Here is a 15,666-nt window from a genome sequence, read left to right as displayed (position 1 = left end):
ATACCGCACTTCATTAGATGAACAAGTGCACTGCATGGTTTTTTTGTGGGACGTAAATTTTCCCAAACGAGGTGGAGTGCACTGCTTCAGACGAAAAACCATACTGCATCGGACGAGCAAGCGCACTTCATGATTTCTTTTATCGGACGTAAAAAATTTCAAGAGTGTGCTACAAAGCCCTTCGGAGCGGACTTTTTTAAAGACCGGAGTGCACTGCATTTTTCTTTTTCTTTTTCTCTAACAGAGTTTTGATTTTCCCGTAGTGCACTGCATATATATTTTTGGTTTTAAAATGAAATATGCAAAGAAATGGTCACTGGGAAATAAATTATCGTTTTTCACTGTGAACTTCAAATGAATATCCTGGGAAATAAATTAACGTTTTTTGTCAACTGCAGCAGTGCACTGCATGTTGCTAGCTCAGGAACTGCAACCTGAACCTCAAGAACAGCGAACCGCATGGTCGAGTAAAATGAGCCGCAACACAACTCGAGATGAACTGCTTTTGTAAACAAAATCTCGTCCACGTGCCTGAAAAACAACACAACCATATTTCTTTCACACACACTCATTTTTTCTTTACACAGCCATCGCATCTTCACACGTGAACCCATCGCGTGCCAAGCAGAACCGTGCCGGGATGAGCCGTCGTCCCCATCACAGCCAACTCCTTTGTTTTTGCTGGTCGTCTTCTCTCTGCAAAAATAACTACACTGAACAACAAGAACAAACAACATAGCGGACTGCATTATTTTTATGTCAAAACACATAGCGAAATGCATTGCATTTTTTGAGTCTTTGACTGTTCGCGGGCGACAGAGGAAAACAAGAAAACTGAACAGTGAACTATAGTGGCAGCAAAGAATCAGTTCGCCGGCATCATAGAGCGGCCGCGTCGAAGACAGCCGCTGAAGATGGAGCGCCAAGGGCCGGCTTACCGACGGGTGTCGCCGGTGGGACGTCGGGGAAGGGGAGAGGGGGAGGATAAAGGAGCTGTGTGCACTGCAAAAGGGAGATAGAGCTGTCATGCGCGTCTCGGGGAAGGGGAGAGGCGCACTGCACGGGAGCCATGTCCGTGGTATGAACCTCCGTGACGCCCGCGCATGTAGTCGCGACCGGTGGGAGGAGTTTGGCAGCGGCGGGGGAGAGAGCACGGATCCGTCCCCTGGCGCAGCGGTGGCCGAGGGATCCGGCGCCTGGCGTAGCAGCGCCCCAGGCATCCGGGAGGAGGGAAGAGCAATTTTCCGGCGAGGTCAATGGCTTCTTGACCCCCGAAACCACCCTGATCCGGCACCCCATCACGTCGCGGTGGTTGAAGACGTGGCCTATCACAAATCCGGCGACGGGCGGACCGCATCCATCCAGAGGTGGCTCGGGGGGGGGGGGGGGGGGGGGGGGAGGCGCGCTGTTCTGGGACGTCGCGGCGCCGGCCATCCAGCGGGCCGGCTGGGGAGGAGGCCAGACGGAGGCGCCGGTCCCCGGCCGTCCAGGGGAATCACGGGGTCGGTGCTTCTGTAGCCGTCCGGCGCGGCGGGGCAGATCGGAGGCCTGTGTGGTGGGAGGCGGTGGCCGGCTCGGTGGGGGGGCGCCATGGTGGTCGCCGGATGCGGGGGCGGTGGTGGCTGGGGGAGGAAGAAGGGCGACGCTGGTGGCGGGGTGGCGGGTGGAGGTGGGGGAATGGGAGGGGAAGGTGAAGGCAGCGGGGGAGGAAGAAGGGCGGCGCCTGTAGTTTGTGTCGATGGATGGGGTGTTAGCAGAATAAGAAAGTGGTGCGCAGAATAAGACTCTTAAGGATGTTATCATAATAGACTCATCCTTTATATATATATATATATATATATATATATATATATATATATATATATATAAGGCGGCTGGACTTTTCGTACAAGAAAATAACTCAAATTCTTTTCAAAATATCAAAAGTTAACCTAACTCGGACTACGAGGGCCGAAACTTTCGGTCAGCCCGGAACTTCCGGGCTAAAATTACATCAAGTAGCCCTCTTGCACAGCTCCTGCAGGTCGCATATGACTTCGTATCGCGATGGTCCTAAAAGCAAAGTTATAGATCTTGCAATGGAGAAAAGCTCGTCAGTTAATCATCTTTTCATCCGAGGTCATCCTAAGGTTGGATTCGGGCCCGCAAATCTGCAAATAATATTGAAATTCCAGTATTCGGGGCGCACCGCGTGCAAAGTTTCTGTTTAGTCCGGAACCTCACCGTATGTTTTGCTTGGAACTTCCGGGGTAAACTTATACAGCACACCGTTTTGGCTCTAACTTTTGCATACAAACTCAGATCTAGATGTTTTTTATATCAAAATCGATCGTTTCGACGAGACGAAGACAATCCGTATAGAAATGTTTCTCATATGAGACCATCTTGTGGGCGTAATCAGCCAAATAGTGTTCTGAATACAAAATCTGAGTACTTCAAACACAACTTGGGTCTTAGAGATGAGACCAGATGGCTATGGCCCAAATATCAAAATTTCTTCTTTTGACGATACGAAACTTTCTCATTTTGTGCACTTTTCCATTTAAAGTCTTCTTAATTATGCTTTTGACCATGCCAAAATCTGATGTCAACACCGGAGTGCAGTGGGCAGAGATGTCAGCGGTCGATGAGGTCCCTCGGCTTTGCTCCACTAGTTCGACCACCACCCGGCCCATAAAAACATACATCGCCTCGATCGACACCGGGGAACGATTTCCACAAAATTCTGCTGTCCCTGCCGATCCCTGCTGATCGAGGATCTAAATTCCAATATAGCAACCATAGTTGGTTTATTTTAGCGTCATTGTCAGCATACCCAACTCTCCTCGAGACGAGGAGAAGAAGAAATGGGCTCCTTGTCTCGTTGAGATCTCGGCATGGTGCATGCATGCTTCCAGAAAATTCGTTGGCAACGGTCGTGGATGGGCAAATTTGACTATTTTGATCTGTGAACGAAATCAATTCACAAAATGAACTGCCCGTAAAACTATTTCACAGCACTGACCCTTTTGTGTAGCGCCCGCCACGCAGGCGCCCCACCCTACGGTGCAGCGCCCAGCTCGGGGGCGTTGCACGCCAGTCCACCGTGGCAGTCCTTGGACCCGCACCCAGCAGTGCAGCGCCTCCTAGCTAGGCGCCACACATGTAATGTGCAGCGCCTAGCGTTCGGGCGCCGCACTGTGACTTATCCAGCGGCTGGGCCCCCCTCCCCCACCCCACACACCCCAACCCGAGCTTTGCCCCCTCTCCCACTCTCTCCCCCTCTCAAATCCTCTCCCAAAACTTGCAAATTTGAAGAATTTGTCCGTGGATTTCGAAGTCATACCCTCCCTCAAGGTAATCTTCTCCGATCCCTTGTTTTGATCCAAGTAATGCTAGTTTGGGAAACCCTAGTTTTGTTTGGATCTAGAGATTTGCATGGAGATGTGAGATCTTTGTTTGCCAATTTCCTATGATTAGGCTTTGTTAGTATGTTAGGGTTATTCTTATGGGTGTTCTTATGTTGGTGTTAGGGTTATGGTTAGGGTTAGGGTTAGGGTTATGGTTAGGGTTAGGGTTAGGGTTGTTGTTTGATATATATATATATATATTAGGGTTTGTATTCCGTGTTAATCCTTAAATTAGTACTCATGGAAGCAATGTTACGATGTGTTGTTTGAATGCTTATAGGGATGGGAAGAACATGTGTGTTTGTTCATCATGGGGACAAAGACGCCTTCTTGAAAGGCAATATTGAACCGGATCCGGATGAGCTAGATATTTTATTTGATAGTAGTCCTAGCTATGCGGAGCTCTTGCAACAAGTGAGGAAAGATTTGAATTGGATGGACCCTAGTGATATCGTTGAGTTGGAGGGAAGGCATAATGTAGGTTTTGGAATGCACATCCGTTGGAAGACAATGCGTATCAACTCGGAGCAACGTTGGGTTGCATACAAGGAAACGGTGGCCGATTCACTTGACAAGGCTCTTGAGTTATTTGCAACGAAGAAGGTTGATTCAAATTTGCATTTGGACTTGAACCGGAAACCCTCCCCTTTGGTTGCTAGTAGCCCCCCACCCTTGAAGCGAGATGAAATTGTTGAACCTCTTTTGACCCAAAAAGTGAGGCCAACATTGAGCCCGTTTACAAACAACCAAGATGAAGCTTTGCAAGAGGACAATGATGAGTATGCAGACGATGACAATGAAGTTGATCTCCATGACAACAATGTGGGTGATCTTGACAAATATCATTTGCAAGAGACAATGGACCATTCCATCCCTTTTTCCCGTGCATATGCATCGGATTCGGATGACGAAGGTCCCGATGAACAAGTTGATGAGGAGGGGTTCACGGTGAAGGAGGCCGAAGCTTTCGAGAAGGTATTCGGTCGGGATCACAAGACACCATTGTTCAAGGATGTTAGTCTCGAGGATGAAGCCGTTGTGGATGGTGGCAAATCTATATCTCTTGGGGTTAGGCCAAGCTCTCACCGTGATTTGGGAGACGACAAGAACCGGATTGGTAAAGGGTGTAAGTTCGAAACCTTCTTGGAATTGAAGATGTGGCTCGACAACTACTCGGTTACACATTATCGTCCACACAAGGTGGTGCATTCGGACGTCAATGTGCGCTACACGGTTGCATGTGCATGTGAAGATGAAATATGTCCGTGGATTGTGCGTGCAAGACCATGGAAAGGAGGTCCCGCTTGGCACGTAGTGAGTTGTGTGCCAACTCACATGTGCCGAGGCAAAAGGGTGGATGGCAAGATTGTGTCCCAAGACCACAGACAACTCACGTCTGAGTTCATCGCTTACAGGCTCTCCAACTCAATATCCACACTTCCAACAATGAGCGTCCAACATGTCATTGACCTTGTGAAAGCCATCTTTCATTACAAGGTGAAGTACGGCAAGGCATGGAAGGCGAAGCAAGCCGCATTTAAGATGTTGTATGGTACTTGGGAGGAAGCATACAACCGAATCCCTAGGTTGTTGTTAGCCATGGCCGCCACAAACCCGGGCATGGTTCATGTTGTCGAGCCTCATGGGCACCAAACAACGGTTTATGAAGGAAAGAAAGTCCGAGTATTTGGCCGTGCATTTTGGGCGTTCGAGCAATGCGTGAGGGCTTTCGAACACTGTAGGCCGGTCATCTCCATTGATGGCACGTTCTTGACCGGACAATACAAGGGCACCTTGTTGGTTGCGATAGCAAGTGATGCCAATAACCGGGTGTTGCCATTGGCATTTTCTTTGGTTGAGGCGGAGAACAATGACAACTGGGAGTGGTTTATGCGTCTTTTGAGGACGAAGGTGTTACCCGCTCAAAGGAAAATTTGTGTCATATCGGATCGGCATGCAGGAATTCTTAACGCAGTGGAGATTGACATTCCCGAGCATGCTCCGTTGCACCATCGATGGTGCATGAGGCACTTTTGTTCGAACTTCTATAGGGCATGTGGCCTTAAGGAGTTGGCCGATGATCTTCAAGATTGTTGTCTTGCTTTCTCCGAGAAGCGGTTCGCCACTTTGTTGAACAAATTGCTCGCACACAAAAAACTTGATCACGGGGGTCAAGACTTTATGAATAGGCACATTCCCCACCGGAACAAGTGGGCACGTGCTTTTGATGAAGATGGCCGAAGATACGGTCAAATGACAAGCAATATGGCCGAATGCTTCAATGGGGTGCTCAAAGGTGCACGTGGATTACCTGTGACGGCAATAGTTCAATACACATTTGACAAGATGAATGCGTACTTTCTAAAGTACTCAACGGAAACTGATGCACAGATAGCGGGTGAGAACCCGCGCAAGTACAAGTACAAGTTCCCACCCAAGGTTGATGAATGGTTAGAATTTCAATCACGAAAGGCGGACTCAGAAGAAGCTATATTATATGACAACGAAGAGTGGAAGTATGAAGTGAAAGAGCCAGGAGGAACCACAAACGATGGCCGGCAACATGGAGGTCGGGCTTTCAAGGTGTCGTTAACCCAATGTGATTGCTCTTGCAGGAGGCCATTGTTGCTTCATCTCCCATGCTCACATTTGTATACCGCCGGTCGCGTTAGAAATGTGGACATCAATCACCCACGCACCGTGAGGGAGTTGGAGTTCTCAATCATGACGGTCAAGAAAACATGGGCTCCCCGCTTTCACCCATACTTTGACCAATCACAATGGCCGGAGTACCATGGAGTTCAACTATGGCCGGATCCGGAGTTGAAGGTTGTTAAACGTGGTAGACATAAAACAAAGCGTTTTAGAGGCGACATGGACGGATGGGGCCATGGTGGCTGCCGCGAAGCGGGAAACGATCAATTCCAAGAGCCTCGTGAGAGCTCCCGTTGTGGGGAATGCAAAGGTCATGGCCACAACAAAAGAAAATGTACGAAACCAAGGAAAAGGTCCAAGAAAAATGATGCAAGCACTAGCCAACAAGGAGCTACACAAGGGAGCCAACCAAGTGGTAGCCAACAAGTGCCAAGCCAACCAAGAGGTAGCCAACAAGTGCGAAGGCAACAACGTGGTAGCCAACAAGTGCCAAGGCAACCAAGTGGGAGCCAACCTAGTGGTAGCCAACAAGTGCCAAGGCAACCAAGTGGGAGCCAACCTAGTGGTAGCCAACAAGTGCCAAGGAAACCAAATGGGAGCCAACCTAGTGGTAGCCAACAAGTGCCTATCCAACCAAGTGGTAGCCAACAAGTGCCAAGCCAACCAAGTGTTAGTCAAAGAGGATCTAGGCAACAAAGAGGTCGGCAACTAGGACTTACAAGAGGCCGTGGTGGTGGTAGTCTAGGCCGTGGTGGTGGTGTTGGCCGTGGTGATGGTCTTGGCCTTGGTGATGGACTTGGCCGTGGTGATGGACAAGGGCAAGGTCGTTATAGAGGAATGTTTGGATACCTCGATGGACCATTTCCGTATGTTGCTCACTAACTATAATGTTTCAAATGTTCTTGTTTTCCATATGTTATTTTTTTTCATATGTTCCATTTGTTTGTATTGTCTTTACTAACCATTATGTTTCACTCATTGTAGGTATGGCGGCTTCCCAACCCAACAAACTAACAATGAAGGAGGATGGCGAAAATGAGATGGCGGGATGGTGGGAGAAGGCTGCGAAGAAGCTTAGAGAGGAGGATGCAGCCAAGCTAAAGAAGAAAAAGGAAGAGGAGCTTGAGGAGAAGAGGAAGGAAGAAGAGAGAGCGTCAAATGCGATGCGCGCTAGGGAGCAAGCATTGGTGAGGAAATGTGAGGAGGCACAGAAGAAGCGTCAAAAGGATTTTGAAGAAGGAACCATGAAGCTTTGGGCAATTGCAGCTGAAAAAAAAGAGAGGGAGGAAAAGATATTCATGGAGAGGGTGGTTAAGGAGGCCCACCTCATAAGGAAAAGGGAGGAGGAAGAGGAAGAAGACAAGAAGAAGAAGAAGGGAAAGGGGCCTTGCTCTACGCAATAGAGCTATGTCATCTTCAATTTGCTTGTGGACGATAATCGTGTTATCCTCTAAACTATGCTCTTCGATTTGGTTGTGAACTACTATGTGTCATGAACTACTATCTCTCCTCTTCGATTTGGTTGTGATCTACTATGTGTCATGAAGTACTATATATTATGAATTAGTATGTGTCGTGAAGTACTATATGTCGTGAAGTACTATGTGTCGTGAACTACTATGTGTCACAGTTCTTTGCTTGCTATGTGTCGTGAGCTACTATCTCTCCTCATCGGAATATGTGTGCGTGTGCCAAAAATTTGCTAAGTACAGGTGCAACGCCTAGCTACTGGGCGTTGCACTGCACAGTGTGGCGCCTCGGTGCTAGGCGCTGCATGGGCTGTAGCTTGCAAACAGAGTGTTTGCTCTCTGTTTAGCTCAGTCCATGTGTGCAACGCCTTAGCTCTAGGCGTCACACTGTATAGTGCAGCGCCTAGAGCTGAGGCATTGCACACATGGACTGAGCTAAACAGAGAGCAAACTTTCTGTTTGTAAGCTACAGCCCATGCAGCGCCTAGCACCGAGGCGCCACACTCTACAGTGCAACGCCTAGCTACTGGGCGTTGCACTGTACAGTGTGCCGCCTCGGCGCTAGGCGCTGTAGTGGCTGTAGCTTGCAACCAGAGTGTTTGCTCTCTGGTTAGCTCAGACCATGTGTGCAACGCCTCGGCTCTAGGCGCCACACTGTACAGTGCAACGCCCAGTAGCTAGGCGTTGCACTGTAGAGTGTGGCGCCTCGGTGCTAGGCGCTGCATGGGCTGTAGCTTGCAAACAGAATCATTATCACATAGAGATGAGGAAGGGAGAGGGGGACTTGGTGCACCCAGAGGGTGATTGTCATGGTTCAGAGTTCAATGTGGTTGAGCAGGGAGTTGAGGTCACCCTCGAGGATCCAGACCAGTTCAAACATGTCGAGACTGCCAATGTGAATGATCAAGATGAGGGCTTTAATGGTGAAGCTAATGAAGATCAAGTTCAACATTATTAAGACAACAAGTGCAACATAGAGGACCAAGTTCAACATTGCTAAGACGTGAACTCCAAGTTCAACATAACTAAGACATACAAAGAGGATCAAGTTCAACATAGAGCTACCACAAATAAAGGACTATGGCTGGTTCCTAAGAAGAGCTAGTTCCTTGAGCGCTTTTTGGCTGCTCCCCCCCTCTTGCTGGCTAACTTCTTGACCTTCCTAGGAAGAGGAACACGCTCCCGCTCCGGCTCCGGTTCCTCCACGTCATCAACATCGTCATCCAAATAGTCATCCAAAGCCGCCATCCGCGAGGTGCCGACCGTCCTTTTGCCTCTTTCGGTGAAGTCTTCAGGTGTGTACTTGTTGATTCCCTTTCTAGGCTTTAGCATGTATGCAGACCTAACCTGGTACGCCCCCAAGGTCATATCATCATCAGCAACCTATGCATCAACAAAAGATATGGAAAGACCGTGTGTGAGGATATAGTTAGCAATGCATCAACAATTGGATATATATGCTCATGCCATACCTCTTGGGTGACCACACCCACATCCTCATCATCCAAATGATCACCATGGCTCTGGCCCGAAGCGGGATCTGATGGTGTCGCCGACCTAGACCGTTCTGATGATACATACTCGGGGTCACGACAACCAAAAAGGTTTGATAGCCGCCTTAACTTTTGGCCCTGGCGCTGCAACATGTACAAGTGAATGAGACATCGAACGTAGCAACACATGTTAAGTGCTAGTTTGAAGGAGATGTAAACCTTGATGAATGCTCGAAGTGCACCTTCTCCATCGCTTTTGCCAGCCGGGGTTGTTTCAAGAATAGTCTCGGTCTCATCAGCTGCTTTCTTGATCTGGGCACGCTATGAACAGAAATGGTATTAATGTGTTAGGCAAGCGAAGATGTGAATAGTGTGAATGAAAAGCAAAGAGGGCAAATACCACAAAGTTCATCATTGGAGCTGAAGGGATCACTGAGTTGCCTTTCCTGACTAATGCGTTGTACTGGTGTTGGGCTACCTCATCAAAAACAGTGGGTTCTTCCAAAATCTCCTCAGCATACGCCGGCTTGCATACCTCCACACGGGTACTTGTAAGAAACCATGTGAGATAGTTGTTGAACGCTACAGGGCAGTGCTCACGAAGCTGGACTCCTTTTCCAGCCCTAGCTTGCTCCACACTAAGCGCAAACTGTACGACATACTTTCTGTGATGCTTGGCCCAATCCTTAATCTTCCGCTGCCTTTTCCTATCCAACCTGCAAGTTAGAAACATAATATTAGTAGCATCGAAACCGCCGAGAAGCTGCTAAGTACTCAAGGTTAATTATATCTTACACGTGTAGCAACTTGTCCGTGTCCTCCCACTCCGGCGGATGTGCCTGGAACAAACCAAACTGACGGCGCACTCGATGTGGGAGGTGAAGCTCAACCGCCCAGTTGCATATGAGTGGGCACCGCATACGCCAGAGATCCCTATCCCTAGTGCACATCGGATTCAGCCTGAACTCTAAAGGGTTACCAAAACTATCTCCTGTTCCATACGGCTCCCATATCACCTGCAAAATGGGATAGAATGCAAAATTGATATCGAGTTGCAATAGAAGCATCATAATCACTTATGCCATGTCAATTCACCTGCTCAGGCGTGATCGCGTCAAGCTCACTCTGGTACAACTTGTACATGACCGAGGGATCATCTGTCGTCTCATTTATCACATCCCACTTGTAAGCCCAAGTGGGTAGCCGTAGTAGGTCGCCTTTGTCGTCCCAATCATCGTACTTCACCTTCTTCGGACGTCCAACCGACAAACGCTCCCAGCTCCATATGGAAAGTGCGAGTAAACAACCACCAATACCTTCAGATGACCTACAACAGGCTTCGTCCAACTGCACATAAAAGAGAACATGGTTCAATTAAGAGCAAGATCGCATTCATAATGTAGCAATGAAGTGAAAAAGAAACAACTTCATACCTGTCTATACAAGTCAGCCAGTGTCGCCGAACCCCAACTCCATTTGCTATCGAAGACGGTCAACGCCTTCAGCCACATCCATGGAGCATTCTTGCCTGTGCCATCAGCAAACATAGTCCTGGATATCACATACCGCATGTAGACATGAGCATATATCTTGACCGTGTCCTCATCAGCTTGGTAATCCACGTGAAAGTAGCACCGGCTGCGACTCTTTCCTTCTTCTTGTTTTCTGCTGCTGGTTCCGGAGGCTCCGGAGGAACCATACCGATAAGGGCATGCATCTGCGCGCGCCACCCATCGGAGTCGGTGCTCATACATAGAGGATTCCCATTGATAGGAAGACCGGTGATCATAGCAATATCCTGGAGCGTCACTGTCATCTCCCCGGTCCGTAGATGGAAACTATGTGTCTCCGGCCGCCAATGATCAATAAGCGCGGTGAGTGCTGGAGCATTGTTGGGTGGCGTCGACCGTCTGACCATATGAATGAAAGGGAGAAGTCCTGTCTCCCTTACATACGGTGTGTATCGCTCATCATAGCGCATCCACCCAAGGGTGACCCCGTGAGAACGAAGCTTCAAAGGTGCAAGCGCCTACAAACAAACAATTCATAACATTACATATGGGGCATTTGTGTTTGAAATAAATACGAAATTCATAAAACAGGCCACTTTCATTATTACCCGCTGCTCCACCGTCATAGCGTACGACCGGTGTTGTTTGTCCCAGTGATCATCGAGAAGCCAAACCATCCTAACAATTTTGAAAGAAAGCTTTCTTGTCAACACGATTATCTTTTCAATACAAATAAACTAAAGTACGCCTATTAGATGCAAAATACAAAGCATATGTATCCAAACCATTCTTGCCAATACAAATGTAATTTCAATAAACTAAACTAAGCCTACCTCATGCAAGATTCAATACAAATATCTTTTCCATATAAATAAAATGTCAACCTATGTATCCAAACTATATAAATAACATGTCAACCTATGTATCCAAACCACATTCTAGTCTAACAAGGGTTCCCCAAATCTAATACATGCAAGATTCAAACAAAAATTCCCTAAATCTAATACACACAAGATTCAAACAAGGGTTCCTCAAATCTCCGAAATAGCATACATTCTATGGATAGAAAGAAGGGGATCGGAGAAAAGTACCTTCTAGGATGGATTGGTGAACGAATCCACGGGCCAAATCGTCAGATTTGAAGATTTTTTAAGAGGGGATTGAGAGGGGGAGAGGAGGAAGCCGCCGGCCGCCTGTTCTGTAACTCCTCTGGAACGAATGGGTGGGGTGGGGGGGGCAGCGGGCGGCTGGCATCTAAGTCACAGTGCAGCGCCTGCGGGCCGGGCGCTGCACATTACGGTGCAGCGCCTAGCTCTGAGGCACTGCACTGCTGGGTGCGGGCCCAGGGGCTGCCACGGTGGACTGAGGTGCAACGCCCCCGAGCTAGGCGCTGCACCGTAGGGTGTGACGCCTGCATGGCGGGCGCTACACAAAAGGATCAGTGCTGTGAAATAGTTTCACGGACAGTTCATTTTGTGAATTGATTTCGTCCACAGGTCAAAACAGTCAAAATTGCCTCGTGGATGCAAGCCACGAGGCGAGGATAGGGTAGATTTGCCCGGCGAGAGAGATCATCGAGTATCGATTGATCGGATCGAAAGAATAATAAAATCCTGAGAGACGTGCCTGTCTGAACTGACGAAACAATGCGAGATGGCGCACAACCGCAGACGCAGACGCATTGATGCATGGTCAAATCATGAAAGGTTCTTGAATGCACGATTAACTCATCTTCTAAGCACATACTCCCTTCGTCCGCGAGTAAGTGTACATCTACCTTTTATCTTAAGTCAAAGATATAAAATTTTGATCAATTTTATAGAAAAGAGTAGTAGTATATATGACATGAAATTGATATATTATGAAAGTACATTCAAAACGAATCTAACAATATTAATTTAGTGTCATAAATGCTGCTACATTTGCCTACAAAGTTAAAGTTTTAAAACTTTGACTTAGGACAAAATATAGATGCACACTTATTCGGGACGGAGGGAGTATGACGAACTAATAGCAGTTATGATGAGATGCTTTGTAAGATTGTTAAAAAAAAGTGTGTCGCTGCTGAACTACGGGAGGGAATAGTCAACACATGCCAGTATCCTAGCTAGTTTAGCTAGTGGCAAATCAGTTAAAGCAGCACGACCGCACAAGGTTCCTCTGCCCGCGCACCCCAAAGGAAGGATCGCAAGTAGGCGGCGTGCTAGTGATTGTAGCCCCAGCAAGCGAGCTGTCCCAACTGTGTGTCACTTGTGATCGCCGTGAGTTTAGTGGCAATAATTGGAATCAGGCTACTCGCTTTTGGGCGCTCCGATGATGCGCAGCCAACTGTTATTTTTTTTCTTAAAGTGCTCAGGCGTCTAGATTTTGGTTAGGTATGAGGAGTGCCAGTCAACCCAGGTGTTTGAAACCCGTTTGAGGAGCCTGTCTGAATCGTTTTTTTATGAATGGTCAATGACCGGACCATCCGCCTGGGCGTCCGAGACAAGTTTGGGGCACCCGATTGTAAATGTTCTTAGCTTCCTACCCATGATAGTTTCGCACCAATCCGTCTGCACAACTAAATTTAATATCCAACGTCTGAAAATGAGCTGTATAAGAAAAGGAGCTCTCTTTTCTTTCTTTCAAAACACAACCTCGTCAACCGGAAAGAAAGTTCTAGGATGCGTGCAAATAATTCTTTTCTAGAGGCCTGGTCGCGTGCCAGAAATCCTATGAAATTACACGGTCCGAAAGCAGTTCATAGAAATCTTGAGGGTACATTCACTTGAACCAAATGGACTTCAAAAACAGCAACTCTATGGATGAAATCCTATAAAGACAATGCTTTGAACAAGAGAGAGGCTCAAGTTGATTGGTGAAGATCTTTCTCCCGAGACAAGACGTAAACCAGTCACCGTATTAGCCACTTATTCCTAGCCTCACAACTGGCCAGCAGACAGCAGGACGATCATCCATCTACCTCCAATCAGCCTCACCACCCACGCATCGTGCACATCCATCTGCTGAAAAAACAGGCAAAGGGTCCAGCCTAAACGGGGACAGGAAATGACATGTGGATGGAAGTGGCAAATGCATGCGCACCGCAACGTACTACATGGTACATGTAGGGGTGTAGGGAATATACCTCGGATTTGATCACGCGACGGAGATAGTGGCACGATCTTTTCGCCGGTGCGGTCGAGCTGTCGAATTCCGGGAGCGGAGGCGGTGCTCCATGGTGCCATTGCACCAAGATTTCAAAGGGTGCACCTACGGTGGTGGTAGTGTCGTGGGTGAGATGATCGGGATCTCTGGTGGCATCCGTATCTTTGCTTGCCCCCCTGCGTCCACTCAGAATCACGTCCCGTACGTCAGTTCAAGGGCGCGATTTTGTCAAGCAATTCATCTCTGCGTGCGTTCATCTGTTGCCGTGCCTGAACCAAATGTGAAAGTGTTTGCACAGTCAAAAACATGGTGGCCGCTACTTCTCCTTGACATGACTAGAGTGAAGTTTGTGGTTCCTTTGGCGCCACGACGCGGCTGACTCCCCGGAGCAATCGGAGACGGCCGGCCGGGTCAGGAGGAATCAGCAAAGCCGGGCGGGTGGGGTGGGTAGAATGTGATCCGATACCGAAGCCATCACCGTCGTAGCTTTGTTCCACATCAGTCAGGGTCGGATTTTCCATCCGGCACGTCGCTTCGAGTGAATCTCGGCGCACTAGGCAAAGTCGCACCGATTGGACGCGCGGTCGCGTCGACCAGCGCCATTCGAGATGAGTTGATCGGTTGCTTGTAGGCGTTTTCACCCTGATGTATCCGGCATATTCGGCCGTCAGGCCGGGACGGGAGGCGACGCGACCGGAGAGCGGCACACGAGACGATGTTGGAGCGCAAGCAGCTCACGTACAAGTGTCCCTGCCGGTGCCGTGGGGAAGACGGAAGAAGGCGATGCATGGGCGTGGTCTGGTACACGGGTCGCCTTCGCGGGGCGTGCGAGATGCAAGGCCTGCCGATGCCGATGGAGGGCAACAGCTGGAGCGCCGATCTGACCACCGCGCCGACGGCCGAGGTGCGGAGAGCCGTGCACGCAACGGAGGGATGGTGCATGCGCGGCCGGCCGGGACCAGCTAGGCCAGCCACTGGACACAGCGACCGGCCGCCGGTACGGCCGTGATGGGGATGAGGATGGAAGAGTGCTGTTCGAGGTGTACGTCCTGCCGTGCTTTGTGCAAATGCCCATCAAGTTGTGCGCCCGGGTGCATCGCGCGCTTCGGCGAGGTGGCATTTCGGAAGGGACTTTTTACGATACATTATACTACTCAACATATCAGGTAGTATTAAGTTAATCTAATGGTCAGTATGAGGCGGTCAGATTTTGGCTTAAGGACATATTAATAAAATCATATTTCCTTTAATTAATTATTAGACAAATCGCAGACGATAGACGCCGCTGCAGCCCTCCGTCCCCAATGACGGCCAGGTCCCGCCCTATGTTCTTGGCCATCCCAAAGCTTGCCTGCAGGCTGGAGCTCTCAAGAGCTCTGCCATCCCGACACCGCCTGCACTCCTCCCAGCGCACCGTCAACTCAAGTACTCAACGCTGCCAAAAATTGCAGCCTACCCTGCCTGCATGCTGCTGACGGCGGCACGAACTAGCTAGCAATTGTAGCATGTAGCCACGTAATTAGCTAGCTGGTGGAGTGTTCAACAGAGTGAAGTACTTGCCATGATATGGCCTCGTATTCTAGTATCTGCAAGTTCATTCATAGGACCGACTGGACAAGGCCGGGGTCATGCGGCCGGAGCGACGGCGTCGTCTCCATGTCAGCGACTCTGCTCCAGATTCCAGAGGTTCGATGGGAACACCATAGACCCGGTAATCTAGCCATGGACCAGGACGGGGGCATGCGGCCGGGGTGACGCCCTCGCCTTCGTCGTCTCCGTCGGCGACCCACTCCAAATTCTGTAGGCTCGAGGGTAACAAGAAAGGCATGGCGATCTCGGCGCCGCCGATAGCTAGCTAGGCCAGTACGGGGACGCTGGCATGTGCCGGACTCGACGGGGGCAACGAGCGATGATGGTGCCGGCTGGCAATGGCGACGGCAAATGAACAACCGCGGGATGGAGAATTACTACATGATATTTCAGGTCTGCCCTCCACTTGTTT

At 49.2% G+C, this 15,666-nt stretch overlaps 2 protein-coding genes and 1 long non-coding RNA gene across 3 annotated transcripts; 1 reads left to right on the top strand and 2 right to left on the bottom strand.

Moving 5' to 3' along the window:
* Window positions 1–319: 319 nt before the first annotated feature.
* LOC125520681 (uncharacterized) lies at window positions 320–1,769 on the bottom strand. Its single transcript, XR_015612121.1, has 2 exons — window positions 939–1,769; window positions 320–696 (listed from the first exon to the last, which is right to left on the bottom strand). It is a non-coding gene; the product is annotated as an uncharacterized LOC125520681 (long non-coding RNA).
* A 1,890-nt stretch (window positions 1,770–3,659) lies between these two features.
* Window positions 3,660–6,061, top strand: LOC147961571 (uncharacterized). Its single transcript, XM_087533869.1, has 3 exons — window positions 3,660–5,300; window positions 5,781–5,912; window positions 6,005–6,061. Exons 1-3 carry the CDS (start codon window positions 3,660–3,662, stop codon window positions 6,059–6,061), a joined length of 1,830 nt encoding a protein of 609 aa, XP_087389995.1.
* A 2,816-nt stretch (window positions 6,062–8,877) lies between these two features.
* Window positions 8,878–10,149, bottom strand: LOC147961570 (uncharacterized). Its single transcript, XM_087533868.1, has 5 exons — window positions 10,102–10,149; window positions 9,802–10,022; window positions 9,407–9,722; window positions 9,226–9,327; window positions 8,878–9,150 (listed from the first exon to the last, which is right to left on the bottom strand). The coding sequence occupies exons 1-5, from the start codon at window positions 10,147–10,149 to the stop codon at window positions 8,878–8,880; spliced, it is 960 nt and encodes a 319-aa protein (XP_087389994.1).
* Between the last annotated feature and the right edge of the window lie 5,517 nt (window positions 10,150–15,666).

Source organism: Triticum urartu, chromosome 7A, assembly GCF_056163025.1.
Source record: "Triticum urartu cultivar PI428250 chromosome 7A, HENAU_Tu73, whole genome shotgun sequence".
Lineage (NCBI taxonomy): Eukaryota > Viridiplantae > Streptophyta > Magnoliopsida > Poales > Poaceae > Triticum > Triticum urartu.
The sequence above is the reverse complement of the archived record's forward strand: the minus strand, read 5'-3'. Positions and strand labels throughout refer to the sequence as shown.